The sequence below is a fragment of the Canis lupus genome, chromosome 8 (assembly GCF_011100685.1).
Source record: "Canis lupus familiaris isolate Mischka breed German Shepherd chromosome 8, alternate assembly UU_Cfam_GSD_1.0, whole genome shotgun sequence".
NCBI classification, from domain to species: Eukaryota; Metazoa; Chordata; class Mammalia; order Carnivora; family Canidae; genus Canis; species Canis lupus.
This window is the reverse complement of record NC_049229.1, coordinates 14574324-14591241: the sequence shown is the minus strand read 5'-3', so window position 1 is coordinate 14591241 and position 16918 is coordinate 14574324. Positions and strand designations below refer to the sequence as shown.

Sequence of the window (16918 nt, the reverse complement as noted above, 5' to 3'; positions counted from 1 at the left end):
AAATTGCTATATGAAATACGAGTTTTTCTAGTCTGGTTTGTGGGAATAGGCACTCTTTTTGGCCTTTGTGAGTGCCTCAGACTTTTTTTTTTTTATTTATTTGTGATAGTCACAGAGAGAGAGAGAGAGAATGAGGCAGAGACACAGGCAGAGGGAGAAGCAGGCTCCATGCACCGGGAGCCCGACGTGGGACTTGATCCCGGGACTCCAGGATCACGCCCTGGCCCGAAGGCAGGCGCTAAACCACTGAGCCACCCAGGGATCCCCTGATCTTTGTTTTTTATATTTTGAAACTTTAAGTGTAAATTTGGAATTAAAGCTTCTTGATAAATACAGTCTTTTATTAAAATACATTAACTGTCTTTAATTGTAATTCTTGCCTTAATTTACTTTGATGCCTATCAAGGAATCAGCATTGGTATTTTTAGTTATATCCAAATGATTTATTTTATCCCTTTAATCATTTTGAGTTACAATTTTTGTTTTTAATACCTTAGATTTTGCAAGTGTCTTAAAATGCAATGTGATTACAACTATATGTCTTAGCTAAAGCATTTAATTCATTAACTTTTTTTGGTAAATACTATATATTTATTTCTATCACCTCCTTCATCTTTATTGGGGTGTTTTTCTTTACTCATTTCTGTTGGCATAAACTTTTCTATATTTTCTTCTCCTAATGGTTAAAAATTTTGTGTTTTGTTACTACTTTTTTTAGAGGTAACTAAAAAATTTCAATAACATACTAATATTAAAGTCTGGAGTTCATTAGTATTTCTATCATCCTTTCAACAAAATAAGATTTCTTTTTAAATATTTCATTTATTTATTCATGACAGACACGCACAGAGAGAGAAGCAGAGACACAGGCAGAGGGAGAAGCAGGCTCCTTGCAGGGAGCCCAATGTGGGACTCAATCCCTGGACTCCAGGATCAGGCCCTGGGCTGAAGGTGGCGCTAAACTGCTGAGCCACCGGGGCTCCCCAAAATAAGATCTTAAAATAATCTCTCTAGCATTCATTTCATCTTTGACATTATTGCCTATTATTTTATTTCCTCCTGGTTAGTAACCTTTTGCATTGATAGTTTTTTTTTTTTTTAAACATTCAGTTTTTAGATTTACCCATATATTTTCCAGTTTCTTCCTCATTTTTGCTTTTCTTGCTCCTATATGAGTTTGTTTCTCTTCTTTCAGAAATCTCTTGTAGGGATCCCTGGGTGGCGCAGCGGTTTGGTGCCTGCCTTTGGCCCAGGGCGCGATCCTGAAGACCCGGGATCGAATCCCATGTCAGGCTCCCGGTGCATGGAGCCTGCTTCTCCCTCTGCCTGTGTCTCTGCCTCTCTCTCTCTCTCTCTCTCTCTCTCTGTGACTATCATAAATAAATAAAAATTTATTAATTAAAAAAAAGAAGAAATCTCTTGTATTTTTTTGAGTTTGAGTTTTTTCAAGTGTTAAACTCTAAGGATGTTAGAGTTCATGTTCTTTTAATAACATGAACAGTACTTTAGCTGAATATAGAACTTTAGATTGACTATTATTTTTCTTTCTTTCAATATAAAGTTGCATCGTCTTCCTGCCTCTGCCTCTATTGGGCTGATTAGTCTGCTGTTAGTTTTGATATTCTTATGTAGGTGATTTTTGTTGTTTTAGTATTTCCATTTTGGCTTTGGTGTTGGAATGTGTTCATGTGTAGATTTGTGTTTGTCCTGCTTGGGACTCAATATGCCATTTTTAGTCTAGATATATTGTATAGTTCTTAGATATTTTTTAATTTGTTTACATTTTCTTCTTGGAGCTTCTTAGGTAGTTTGTTCTTCTTATCTTTATATTTTCCGTCTTGTTCTCTGTGTTACTTTTGAGTAATAGCTTCAGTTCTGTGTTCTAACTTCTCAGTTTTCTACTTTGTCCTTTTTTCTCTTCCTCCTATTTCTCAATTTCTTCTCCCTTTCCTGTATACCCCTTCCTCCTTTTTTGGAACCTAATGGTGTATTATTTATAATTTATCTGTTTGTATTCTTTTTTTTTTTTATCTGTTTGTATTCTTAATCTCTCTGTCCCTCTTTATCTATTTTTGTTTTGTTTTGTTTCCTACCTGCTTTCCCCCCACCATGTAAATTTTGTAAATTGGTGATCAAAAATATTTTGTAATAGAGTTTTCATTTGCTGATTAGTCCATTATGAATAGGCAGAGTCAAAAAGAAATTAGCCTAATTTTGATTCCGTATTTTTTATTAGCAAGTATGTAGTTTCGGCCTTTCCTAACATGCTGTGTGAGAAGGAAATGAAGAGAGACTGTTTTGGCTCCTAAATTAGGTTGTAAAATCTTGAGTTGATTCATGTTTGCTTTTGTTTTGTTTGGATTTGTTATTGTTCTCTCATTTTCTTCTTTCCTCTGGAACATTAGTTACGTTTGAAACCTTAATTTCAGGAAATGTAGAGCCAATTATAGTAGCCTATTCTAATTTCATAGTCTTTGTTACTCTAAACTACTGTGTGGGAAAAATAGAATACTCTTCCTGTTTTTCTCAGTTGTATGTGTTTTTATTTTGAAAGTCTATAAAATATGTTTAATATTTCATGACTATTCATATCTTCTCATAGGCAGATTAAATTACTAGTGCTGTATTCCTCTTACCCTGGAGGCTGTAAGGTTTAAATCCTTGTCTCTGCTTCTTAATAGCTACTTAAACTCTCTGTGCCTGTTTCCTCATCTATGAAATAGGGATGATTATAGTATTTATTTCATAGTGTCATTGTGAGAATTATAGGAATTTCTGTAAATCACTTACAAGAGTGTCTATAGGAAACATTTAGTTTGTGTTAGCCATTATGTTTTTCTAGTTCTGTGAAAAGTCACACAGGTAGTGTTACTGATAGGAGTGGAATCTGGGTGTTCTAATTCCAATCTAGATGAAGCAATATTTTGCCTGTCAGAAGGTTATGCAGTCTTTTCTAATATAAAAACTTAAAAGCTAATAAATGAATCTAACAATGTTAAAGTAACTTATTTTATCAATAGTACAACACATTTCAGTACCTATGTGCTGAGTGCTGTGTTAGGTTTTGGGAATACTAAGGTGGACACTGTTATCTTCTAAAAAAGCTATAGACTAGTTCTGGAAAGAAGACAAGAAAACATGTAAAACATAGTTACTTCTGTAAGATAGAAATGTATAGAATTCAAGGGACTAGAGAGGAGACGGCATCTGTCCCTTTCTTCTGGAGGGCAGAACAAATGGGAAAACAGTCTTGGGAAATTCCATAGATAGAATGTCACTAAAAAATTATTATGATTATTCATAGAGTAAGATAATACAGGAAAGAGAATTTAAAGTGCTCTCTGTATGTTGTTACTATTTAACTTTATTCTGAAATCTTCTACTGAGCCTTAAGAACATTTCAAGAAATGAACTGATACTGATACTTACCGTTAATTTGAATTTCATTACAATAGTTTAATTCTTCATTTTACTCCCAGCTTCAAAAATTTTTGATTTGTTTCTCAGTGCTTTTTTCAAATTTATTTTGTTATAAAAGAAATACGACCTTTTTGCAAACACAGTTGAATAATACGAAGTATATATTAAAAGTTATCTATTCCCCTTTTTCTTCAACCTTCTCAATCTCCCTGAAAATAAACCAAACAACAAATGCATAATAGATAATGCATTATACACACACACACACACACACGTCTGCATTGCTTTGAATAATAAATTCATGTCTCTTAGTTTGCATTCAGACATTTTAAACATACTTCGAGGCTATTTTTTTTTTCAATTTTATTTTTATCAAAATGTTTAAACTCTAGCTAAAATGAATTCTTTTTCTGCATCCTGTCGTCTTTTTTTTGTCTTAAGCATAGAATGCCTTTTACTGCTTCATGTTCAGTCAGTCCTGTCCTTATAAAAGTCTTTTCAAATAATAAATTCTCTGTTAAGTTTTCCTTCTTTCTCTACCTTCTTTTAGCTTTGAAAGTAATTTTGTGTTTCTAAGTTGTCATTATACTTTGTTACTTCACTTTCAGTACCCAACACTTTCTAATGTGCGTACAGCTATATGTTTGGTTTTTGTGTGCCCTGGACTATACTGACAATTCTTTTAAAGCAATGTTATCTCTATTTAAGCTTTGTAATACTTAAATGCTTACTTATAAGTCTTTTGTTAGGTACCTATTTACTGAATAAATGTATTTTAGATAAGATATAATTTCTTTTAGAAATACTGATTTTAGGGGCAGCCCAGGTGGTTCAGTGGTTTAGCGCCGCCTTCAGCCCATGGCCTGATTCTGGAGACCCGGGATCGAGTTCCACTTCGGGCTCCTTCCATGGAAGGAAGTGTCTCCCTCTCCCTGTGTCTCTGCCTCTCTCTTGCTCTCTGTCTCTCATGAATGAATAAAATCTTAAAGAAAAAAACAAACAAACAAACAAAAAAACCCAAAAACACACTTAAAAAAAAAAGAAATACTGATTTTAAACTGTCTTGGGGATAAGTTGAGAAGCATAGCTGTGAATTGGAACTAAAACGACTTCTTTCCTTGATTTGGTTAAATATTCAAAATAAGTTTTGAATAAATCTGAGACATTGTGTTTTTTTTTTTTTTTTTTTTTTTTGAGGAAACAAAGATTATGATAACCTGATCTAACCTATTTTTTAAAAATTATTTATTTATTTGAGAGAGAGAGCAGAGCCAGAGAGAGCATGAATGAGGGGAAGGGGCAGAGGGAGAGGGACAAGCTGACTCTGCTGAGCAGGCAGTCTGATGAGGCACTTGATCCCAGGACTCTGGGAACATGACTTGAGCTGAAGGCAGGGGAGGGGCTTAACTGAATGAGCCACCCAAACACCCCTTAACCTGTTTTTAAAATTAAAACTAAAATCTTTAAAAACTAAAGTTGTGAGAACAAGGATATAAATAAATACACATCTCAAATATTTTAATGGAATTTAGGAGCAGTTCTTAATTTTTTTTTTTGAAGGAAACTCACCACTATGACTATTTGCTGAACATGATTTAACATTTATGTAATCACTAAAAATTGTTTTCATTTCCTTTTCAGAGAACGCAGAATCTATCGATCTTAAACAGTTTTTTGACCAACATTTTTCACATATATATTATGTGTTCTTCGAGAATTTTGTGACTATTGAAGCCAGTCTTAAACAGAAAGGTAAGATGTTAAAATTGGTTCTGACTTGTGTTGGTGTTTCAAATAATTGTCATAAGTATTCACTTAAAAGTAGACCTTGGGCATTGGAATTTTAGTACTATTTCACTTCTTTTTGTTAAATGTCTTTTAGATACCCTCTCAAAGTATGGGTTAGTAATACTGTCTTCATTGTTTTGAGAAGGCTTGGAAGATTTGCTTTTTGCCTGGTCAGGTTTATTTACCTGTTTCCTCAACTTTTTTGCTTTAAAGATTTTTATTTATTTGAGGAAGAGAGTGTGCCTCATGCATGAGTGGGGGGAGGGGCAGAAGGGGAGGGAGAAGCAGACTCCCCACTGAGCAGAGAGCCAGCAGTGGGTCTCATCCCAGGACCCTGAGATCATGACCTGAGCTGAAGGCAGACACTTTTTACTGGCTGAGCCACCCAAGTGCTCCTTCACAGTGTGTTATTTGTTTTTAGACATAAATATGTACAATCTAAATTTAATTATTGAAAAGAATAGGGAGGGATGCTATAATATTGTCTGTACATTGAACAGAATATGCTTTAAACATTGTATTCAAGAGTCACTGAGAAAATAGTGTTTGAAATATTTTAAGCTTTTTTAAGTGGTTAACAGGGAGGACAAAATGATAATATTTAAAATATTTTTCTGTAAAAATGTTTTAGGTCACAAGTCTCAAAGGGAGGAACTGGATGCTATACTTTTTATTTTTGAGGTGAGTATCTGCCAATCAGTGTTTTTTTCCTCCAAAATAATTCTTGGAATATACAAAGGAACAATTTGAACTTATAAAACTTATATCAAAAGACTAAATTTGCCATGCTTTCCAAGAGCTGAATCACAGTTTTTATTCTAAAAATATACCTGACTTAATTCTTATTTTTTGAGATACATGTGTTATTTTTAGGTAGAGATAGAATTATATTTTTATGCATTTGACACCACAAAATTGGTAATACTATAAAATAGTTCAGTGTTTTACAAATTATTGTTCTATATTACTTTGGATTGGGATGGGACAAGTTTTTATTGTTAAATAAACAGGAAATACCAACATTTGATGCTATACTAAACTTTACATTTTATTTTTGGCATACTGATAAAAGTTAGGATCCCCTCACTTTTAAAATAAGTCCCTGCCTCTTCATTCTGTCTTTCAAATCAAGCAATGAAAGGAGCATTCTGATCTTTATCAAGAATTCAGAATTCTGGATAAAGCCAGGATTAGATCTTGTAATTTTAAAAGACAGTAAAGAATTGGAAATCCGTGTCTCAAGATTGAGTTATTGGTCTATTGGTAATTAAAAATAATTCACTGTTTTATACTTTGGGTACTTTTATAGAGTTTAGAAGAATTTGAACACCTGAATTCTTTCTTAGGTGTTGAGTTATTGATTTAGTCACAGTTGAAAAAAGAAAGGTTTTTGTTTTTGTTTTTTTAAGAGTTTCAGGTGGAAGTAAGTGGTGTTGGTACCTATTCTGCTTTATTTTCAGTAATGATTGTCCCTAAGGAATTTGCTTATATTTCTTTCTCCACGTGTTTGTTTGATCTGTTTACAATGGGAATGTTAAAAACATAGATGTTTTGAGAAAGAATGAAAGTATCAGAAGTCATTCAAATTATGTGCTCTAATCTAGAATTAAATGAGGAAATCAGTAACAAGGAAATTTGTAATTCACAAATATGTGGAAATTAACGAACACACCCCCAAATAATCAGTGCTTATAGAAAGTTATGACATACCACAACTTAAGGAATGCAGGTAACCAAGCACTCAGAGGAAAATTTATAGTTATAGACTTAAAGGAAGAATGATATCACATCAATTGCCTGAGCTTCCACCTTAAGAAACTAGAAAAAGAAGAGCAAATTAAACCCAAAGCAAGTGGGTTAAAGGAGATAATAAAGATTATAGCAGAAATAAATGGAAGAAAGATTTTAAAAATGGAGAAAACCAACAGAACTGGAAGTCAGTTCACTCAAAAGATCAAGAATACTAATATTTAGCCATACTGACTAAGTAAAAAGATTGAGGAATTAAATAACCAAATTCAGGAATTAAAAAGGAATATTACTACCAACCTTACAGAAATTGTAAGGATTCTAAGAGAATACTATGACCAATTGGATGGCAACAAATTTAATATATAAAATTAATATGTTTTTATAAAGACACAAAGCAATGGAATTGATTCAAAAAGAAATAGAAAACCTGAAAGACCTACAACTAGTAAAAAAAAAATGCGTTAGTATTTAAATAAAATCCCACCAAGAAAAGCCCAGACCCAGATGATTTCACTAGTGAATTTTAACCAGACATTTAAAGAAAAATACCAGTTTTTCACAAATTCTTTAAAAAATAAGAGGTTCATTTCAGAGTTCATTCTATGAGGCCAGTATTACCCAATGAAAACCACACAAAAACATTACAAGGAAAGAGAATTATAATAAAATATTTTCATGACTATTGATATAAAATCCTCAAAAGAAAGGTGAACCAAACCAAGATGCATATAAAAAGGATGACATAACATGACCAAGTGAGACTTATCTAAGAAATAAAAAGTTTAATATCTAAAAATTAATCAACTAATTGTATATAATAAGTGTAATAATAATGGAATAAAAGACAAAAAATATATTATCAACAGACAGAGAAAAAGCATTTGGAAAAATCCAGTACTTTTTCATGATAAAACACTTAACAAAATGGGAATAAATTGAAACTTTGTCAACTTGCTATAGGACATCTACAGAAGTAACACGTTTAAGACCATACCTAATTTTGGATACCTTGAATGCTCCTTTCATTGCTTGATTTGAAAGACGGGAGGGGGGGGGGGATCCTGGGTGGCTCAGTGGTTTGGCGCCTGCCTTTTGCCCAAGGTGCGCTCTTGGAGTCCCAGGATCGAGTCCCATGTCGGGCTCCTGGCATGGAGCCCTGCCTGTGTCTCTGCCTCTCTCTCTATTATGAATAAATAAATAAATCTTAAAAAAAAAAAAAAAAAAGAATGAAGAGGCAGGAGTTATTTTAAAAGTGAGGAGATCTTAATTTTTATCAGTATGCCAAAAATAAAATGTAAAGTTTAGTATAGCATCAAATGTTGCTATTTCCTGCTTATTTAACAATAAGGACTTGTCCCACCCCAATCCAAAGTAATATAGAACAATAATTTGTAAAACACTGAACTATTTTATAGTATTACCAATTTTGTGGTGTCAAATGCATAAAAATATAATTCTATCTCCACCTAAAAATAACACAAAAATAAAAAATCAAAACGAGGGTACCCCTCTTGCCATTTCTATTGAATATTACACTTGATTCTAGCCAGGGCCGCTAGCAAGAAAAGGAAATAAAAGACATCAAGATTGAAAAATAAGTTAAAAAAAATTATCAACAGAGTAGGCAAGATAATAATTTCTAGGAAATGTTCCTTCAGGCATTCATGCTTGTCCTGTGTTCAGGAAACTGAGATGGATTGATTAGTTAATGGAAGATCTTTTAGGACCTTCCTTCTATTAAAAAATAATGTTTAGTTTCCTGTATATAATATATACTGATTAATTGTTTTTAGTAAGTGATTTTTGTTTTAGAATATAAAGATGTTAGTTACAGGGCTTTCATCTTTTGGAAAAAATAATATAACCTATGTGCTGATGTTTTTCTACTTATAATGGGGACAATAACATCTGACCTGTACCTTTAGAGACTAATGATGATTTTTAAAAATCAAGAAATTTATAAAAATTGAGTTCCTCTTTTTGTAGTAAAAAAAACCCACCATTATGTAGTGTTAATAATATGATACAGGATTTATAATGTTTTCTTCCCTGACTAGACATGGTTTCTTTCATCTTTATGGTAACCACATAAAAATAAAGACATGTTTATTTACAAGGGATTTAATCTGAAGTGCAATAGTCATAATTTAGGGATGTTTTTGATTAGTTTACAAACTTATCAGCTTATAATTTTGTCTCTTTCCACAACAAAATAAATACAATTACACAGTTGTTGTCTAGAGAAATATGAAGAGGCAAAGGTAAAGACGTTTGTGTATCTCATCCTCTTGTATGAGATGGACTAAATAAATAAGATCATATCAAGTGGAAGATAGAGGAGTATAAAACATGCATAGTATCTTTTGGACAGAATAGTATAAAAGTCACATTTTGGATTAAGCATATCAAGATTGGAATCAGTTTCTTCCACTTTCTACTTAAGCACATTACTTAACCCATTTTCTCATTTTTAAAAAATGAGATTAATAAACTCTCTCTTTAGAATGGACTAATGAGATACTGTTATATTAAATGTCTAGTGTTTGGCCCTTATGAACATTTGGTTAATGTCATTTCTAAAGAATAACAGTAGTGGGCAGCCCCCGTGGTGCAGCGGTTTAGTGCCATCTGTGGCCTGAGGTGTGATCCTGGAGACCCAGGATCGAGTGCCATGTCGGGCTTCCTGCATGGAGCCTGCTTCTCCCTCTGCCTGTGTCTCTGCCTCTCTCTGTGTGTGTGTCTCTAAGAATAAATAAAATCTTTAGAAAAAAAAAAAGAATAACAGTAGTAAGAGCAGCAGTAATAAGAAACATACACACAAAACTCATTCAGCAAGCAGATAAGCACTGATAGCATCATTTAGTAGCATAGTAAGGCAGTTTTTGAATTAGAATAATTCACACAGAAGAAATTTGTAAAGGGAATTAAAGGTAACGTTTTGAAAGCATTACCTATAAAAAGTGTTTATTCCACATTAATGGAAACCTGTATTAGCTTAATTGTAAGGATCCTGAATTTTTAAACATTGTTCTTATACCTATAATCATCATAGATATAAGTATCTTTGGGTTCACACAAATCAGTATAAATATTTGATGTGATTTTTTTTGAAATCAAAATATTTTCCCTACTTTTATCAAAACGAGGAAGAACTATTCAAAATGAGACAAAATGTCACAAATAATAGTGTCTGAGAGAATTCAAAATTTATCAGTAATATCCACAATACGGAAATTCTGAGAATAGTAAATGATCATTTTGAAATATATTAGAGTTGGTGTTTAATCCATAAAGAGAAATTTACTTTCCACATCATTTTAGACGATAACTTTCATTAATTTTTTTCCCAAGTCTTCGTTAGTATAACTTGTTGGTTTTGTTTTTTTGTGGGTTTTTTTTTTTTTTTTTTTTTTTTTTGGTGTTTTCAAATATTGATCAGTGTGTCCGTGCTGAAATAGAGCAAGTACTGTCAGATTAGTTTAAATGCTATTTTGTGTTTGTGATGCTCTTTTACATAGAAACTCTTAAAGGCATAAGCTTTTTGTTTAGTTTTTCACATTGCACAGAATATGGACTCATTATTTGCTTTTCATTCTTTTGTTTTATTCATACTGATTTTTAGAAAATTTTACAACTTCTTCCAGAAAGAATTCATCAGCGATGGCAGTTTCACAGTATTGGTAAGTAATTTGAATATGTATTTCACATTTGACATAAATGATAATATATGAAAATGCTCTGTAGTGAGTTGGTCAGCATTTGAAATGAATTTATAGTTTATGCTTTGGTAAAAACGATATAAAGAATGCAGGACTGCATTTACTGGAAGTGTAAGATAAAAATATAAATGAAGGATTTCCAGTCAAATGGCATATTAAATTTCTTTGATCTGTCTGTTTCTTTACTTTAGTAATGATGATAAAACTATAAAACCAAAAAAATAAAAGCAGGAAAACAAACATCTCAGAATAAAAAATGGAACAGAAATGTAAAGTGTCAAATAGAGTGAATATTTGGGCTCCGGATTCGAAAGCAAGCAGTGTCACCTGGCAGTTAGTTTGTTCCACAGAAAATAGTGGTGGGAACTAGAACTAACCTTTGCTTGAAGGGCCAGAGTAGAACTTTTGAGATCATGGAATGAGGCCAAAAAGAAAAAGGGAGAAAAAAAACCCTGCTGTGGATTACTGTCAGAGACTAAGTAGAGAGGAGACCACAGACTTTCTGTTACCTTGAACTAAGCCAGGGTGCTTGCCGGCTTGGAGTCTGGTCTTTTAACAATAACAGTATCACCACAGGGCTCTTAAGCTCTTGTTCTAAGACATTTTCCCCCTCTATCATTAGAAAGGAGTCTGCAGGTAAGCAATCGGTGGCTCTGGTTTAGGTATCTCAATGGTGTCAGGTTTGATTGCTAATTATTCTTCTGACCCTTCTCTCATGTGAAGTATGTGGGTGGTCACCCTATCTACATCGTTTAAGTAGAATGTTATAGGCCTTACATTCATTTGTAAAATGTGTATTTGTTTCTCTTAAAAAAGAAAGTCATAGATTTTATTTAGGCCTCACATTTCTTAATCCATTATGGCAAGTGAAATATTTTCTGGACACAATTTAAAAACAGGCATGGGATTTGAATAGACATTTCTCCAAGATATACAAATGACCAATAAGCACATGAAAATATGCATCATTTGTAGGGAAAAGTAAAACACAACTATAAGGAGATATCACTTCACATCTACTAGGATGATGATAAGCAAGAAAATAAGCATTGGTGAGGCCATGGAGAACTTGGGACCCTCGAACACTCTTGTGGGAATATAAAATGCTGCAGCTGCTTTGAAAACCTGTCTAGCCATTTCTCCAAAGAAGACATACAAATGGCCAACAGACACATGAAAAAAGGCTCAACAACCCTTGTCATCAGGGAAATATAAATCAAAACTGCAGTGAGATACTATTTTACACCAGTTAGATGGGCTAAAATTAACAAGACAAGAAGCAACAAATGTTGGCAAGGATGTGGAAAAAAGGGGAACTCTCTTACACTGTTGGTGGGAATGCAAGCTGATATAGCCACTCTGGAAAACAGTATGGAGATTCCTCAAAGACTTAAAAATAGAGCTACCCTGTGACCCAGCAATTGCTCTAATGGATATTTACCCCAAAGATATAGATGTGGTGAAATGAAGGGGCACCTGTACCTCAATATTCATAGCAGCAATGTCCACAATAGCCAAACTGTGGAAGGAGCCACGATGTCCTTCGACAGATGAATGGATAAAGAAGATATGGTAAATATATACAATGGAATATTACTCAGCCATCAGAAGGGATGAATACCTACCATTTACATTGACATGGATGGAACTGGAGGGTATTATGCTAAGTGAACTAATAGGAGAAAGACAATTATCTATCATATAGTTTCACTTAAATAGTGTAGAGGATCATAAGGGAAGAGAGGGGAAACTGGGAAGAAATCAGAGAGGGAGATAAACCACAAGAGACTCTTAAGTCTGGGATATAAATTGAGGTTTGCTTGCTGAAAGGGAGGTGGGTGAGGGGATGGGGTAACTGGGTAATGGGCATTAAGGAAGGCACGTGATATGATGAGCACTAAGTGTAATACACAACTGATGGATTATTGAACACTATATCTGAAAGTAATGACATACTGTATGTTGGCTAATTGAATTTAAATAAAAATAAAAAAAGGAAACCAGTCTGGCAGTTACTCAAAATACTAAACATAGAGCTCCTGTATGGCCCAGCAATTCTATACCCATGTATATACCCAAGAGAAAGGAAAACATAGGTCTGTAAAGAAACATACTCTAATGTTCATAGCACTATTTTTCATAATAGCCAAAAGGTGGAAATAAGCCAGTGTCTGTTAACTAATGATTAGATGAGTAAAACAGGTTTTATCTTTTAAAAAAAAAAAAAAAAAAAAAGTCTTTTGTGGGACTTTGAAATTGTAAGCCTTCCCAATTAGTTCCAGAAACAAAAGGAACTTTGGACATCTAGGAAGGATATTGATACAGGGGCTAAAAAAGATAAAATCCTGAGTAGTGAAGCCATTTAGAATAAACTTTTTAGATAGAGTTTGAGACTAAATATAATGTACCCATTATAAATAAGGAACTCTTAGAACTCGATAAGACAAATATTTAAAAATTGGCAAAATATTTGAATATACTTTATATCATAGAAGAGATGTGAATTGGTGATAAGCACATAATAAGGTACTCAATAAAATAGTGAAATCCTGTTTTGTGTTTCATAATCATAAAAATGTCTTTGAAGGTTGTTTATGAAGAAACTTTTTTTTTGATACATCTGAACTTCCCAACTTTATTGTAGCTTCTAAGAAATGTAGCCTTAAATTTCCAAAAGAGCTTTGGCTCTCTACTTGCCATGGTTAATAATATTCCAATAATACCTAACTTGAGAAGATACAGAAGTGGTCATTTTTCTTTGTCATCTAGAAAAATCCTAAAACTGTTTTGATTTCTGCCTTACATATGAAGGAAAATAAATCAATGACTAGTTTATTTTTTTTAAGTAGCTTTATTCAAGTATAATTCATAGAGGTAAAATTCATCTATTTAAATAAATAGTTCAGTGATTTTAAATAAATATTTAGTCACCACTGTCTAGTTTTAGAGCATTATCTCACCCTGTAATATTCCTTCAAGCCCATTTACAGTTAGTACGTTTCTCACCACCACAGTCTGCTTTCTGTGCTCAATAAATGTCTTTTTTTTTTTGACATTTCATGTAAATGAAATCATACAATTTATAGTGGCTTGCATCTGGCTTCTTTCACTTAGCATAATTTTTGTTTGTTTTCCATATTATAGCATGTATCATCATTTCTTTTTATTGCTGTATAGTATTCTCTCATGGATATATCATGTTTTATCTACTCTCCAATTCATGGGCATTTGTATTATTACCAGTTAATTATAACTTCTTTATTCTATTTGTTTTATTGTAGATTCCTTTCAACTTTCTGTGTATAGGAACATGTCAGCTGCAATTTAAGATAGTTTTATTTTTATATTTCCAATTTAGTATCTTTTTAGTTCCAATTTAGTATCTAATTTCTTTTTCTTTCTTCCTTCCTACCTTCCTTCCATTCTCTTTTTTTTTATTCTCTAGTATAGTGTTGAATAAAAGTGGTGAAAGCAGATAGATACTCTTGCATCATTCCTAATGTGTGAGAGAAAACAGTTATTCTTTCACCATTAAGTATAGTGTTAGGTATTTTTATAGCTATGACAGAACCTTTATTATAGTATTCCTGGGAATAGCAAAAATTTGGAAACAAATGTCCTAACATAAAATAAGATTAATCATAGGGAATGGAATAGTATATAGCAGTTAAAGTGAATTAATGAGAGCTATATAGATCACTACAGATAAATTTCAGAAGCTAGCGTTGGATGTGAAAAGTAACTTCGGGCACCTGGGTGGCTCACTCTTGATTTTGGCTCGGGTTGTGGTCTCAGGGTTATGAGCTTGAGCCCCAAGTAGGGCTCTGTGCTGAGTGTGGTGCTTGCTTAAGATTCAGCCCTCCCCTGCTACCACCCTGTGCTGCTTTTGTACTCCTGCGCTTTGTTTCTCTCAAAAAAAAAAAAAAAAAAAAAAAAAAAGAAAAGTAACTTATAGTCTCATTTTGTATGATAGCATATATAAATGTAAAAGTTTTTTTTAAACTATTAAATTTCAAACAATCAGATTTGATTACTTTTCCACTTACGTTCTTTTTTTGTTGTTGTTCTAAAATCCAATCCACACTGCATTTAACATGTATAGATCCTTTTAGGAGAGCTGATTAAAGGCTGAGGTTTACATAGTATTGCTTTAAGAAATTGAATTTGTGCAAACAGAAGAAGAGGACTGAGACAAATCAACATAGTTTTATTTGAAATATTAAAGCTTATTTTTGTATGACAAATAAAACTTAACCAAATAAAATCCTGGCTTGATCTGTGTGTGTATGTGTCTTGTATGTGTGTAATCTTGATATTAGAATAAAAAAATAGGATTAGAACAAATAGCTATGGAAGAAATTCTTGTTCTGGTTTAGCACCTGCCTTTGGCCCAGGGCGCGATCCTGGAGTCCCAGGATCGAGTCCTGTGTCGGGCTTCCAGCATGGGGCCTGCTTCTCCCTCCACCTGTGTCTCTGCCTCTCTCTCTATCATAAATAAATCTTTAAAAAAATACATGAATTCTAAATATTTTATTGATTTATAAATAAATAGCCTTAATATAAAAATATTTTGGAAGTAATTAATACCAAAATCTGGATAATGTTTTTTTCTGGGGAAAGTAGGAGGAGATTGATTTGACGTGTTGGTTTTTTTTTTTTAAGATTTTATTTATTTATTCATGAGAGACAGAGAGAGAGGGGCAGAGACACAGGCAGAGGGAGAAGCAGGCTCCATGCAGGGACGTGGGACTTGATCCTGGGTCTCCAGGATCAGGCCCTGGGCTGAAGGCAGCGCTAAACCACTGAGCCACCGGGGCTGCCCCTTTGGCCTGGTTTATAAGGACGCTTCCATGATACTTGGTAGATAGAACATCATAGATAAGGTAAATAAATGAAATTTTGAAAGTATAAGAAACATAGGACTGTGCTTAGTAGGTTTCTTTAGACCAACTGGTGGGCCTTTGGATGTTTGTTAGTGTAATTTCAGTGTTTCATTATAGAGTAGAAATATTGTATAATTTTTAAAAAGTATTAAAGATGGCTTTGAATATTCTGAAAAAGCAAAGTATTACAATGAAAATGTTAGGAATTATTGTAGAAGTTCATGTGGTTAACTAAATGGAAATTTCCTACAGTAGTTTTTATGTATATTAATGATATAGAAAGCATTTAATTATATTCTTAGTCTTAAATAAGAGATATACAGAGGTGGTTATATTAAATGCAATTTTGAGATTATGGTTTGTTTCAATAGACTAAATCATGTTTAATTCCAATAGACTGGGTGTTGAAAAGGTGACTCTATATGCCCTTCTGGTCCCAAGATTATGGCCAGAGGGATATCAGGGTCACCAAGAATAATTTGGAGGTTGCCAAGGACTTGTATTAAAATGTTTTCAAGTCTGACCGAGAACTCTGACATTTGGAAACAACTAAGAAAATATGAATATTTTAAATCATGTTTTCTTTTCAGGATTGATTTTAAAGAAACTACTCCACACAGGAAACTCCTTGAAGGTATAAATAATTTTTTTCTATGACTTTTAAAAAACTATGAGTAAAGCATATAGTTTCTTGTTCTACCTTTTCTACATCAACTTTTTTCCTAAAGAATTTTGAATTGTCTTTAGTTCACTTAGTTGAAGTGAATTGACTTAAAATAGAGCAACATAGTATGTGTGAAAATACATACTGGATTGACCAGGCTGTTGAAAAACTATTGTTTGCCACTGCATTTAGTGATTCACTAGGAATACTTTACTCACTGTTCCCCAGAAGACAAAAATTATTTAGTCATTCAAAAAATTATTCTTTATATTACCATAACTATTCTAAGATGTAGGGAAAAATAGAGGATCTACATTTTAAAAGTTGGTTTTACTTCTTCTTCATTATCTCACTGTGCTATGGTTAAGAGAAGCTACCCAGTGCAAGCAAAAGTATCTTGTTGTAGTTAAGTGAAAGTTTCAGATTGTGGGTAGGTTTGGTGTCAAGGCTTGATATAGCAGTACAAAGGAATAAGCCTTCCTAATTGTTTTCTTGTTATCTCTTTAAACCGTGAGGGTGACAGCTGTTTAACAGCTTTGACAGTGGCCATTTACCAAGCTGTGGTAGGGCAATTTCCAAAGCTGCCAGTGAAATTAGCTTAGTGAAGAACTTTGTGTTTTGTCTGTCAGATGCTGAATGTTTTTCTCTTTTCCTGTTCTCTTCCTGGGAGAGAATTTATTCATTGATTGGAA

General features: G+C 33.1%; 1 protein-coding gene across 15 annotated transcripts in view; it reads left to right on the top strand.

Moving 5' to 3' along the window:
* The window catches only part of RALGAPA1 (Ral GTPase activating protein catalytic subunit alpha 1), a 242119-nt gene that overhangs the window by 35081 nt on the left and 190120 nt on the right, over positions 1–16918 (top strand). For all 15 annotated transcript variants that reach the window (XM_038544500.1, XM_038544498.1, XM_038544497.1 and 12 more), the window contains exons 2-5: positions 5062–5172; positions 5840–5889; positions 10583–10640; positions 16153–16196. In XM_038544500.1, coding sequence (XP_038400428.1) covers positions 5062–5172; positions 5840–5889; positions 10583–10640; positions 16153–16196 — 263 coding nt within the window. The remainder of the gene's footprint in view (positions 1–5061; positions 5173–5839; positions 5890–10582; positions 10641–16152; positions 16197–16918) is intronic.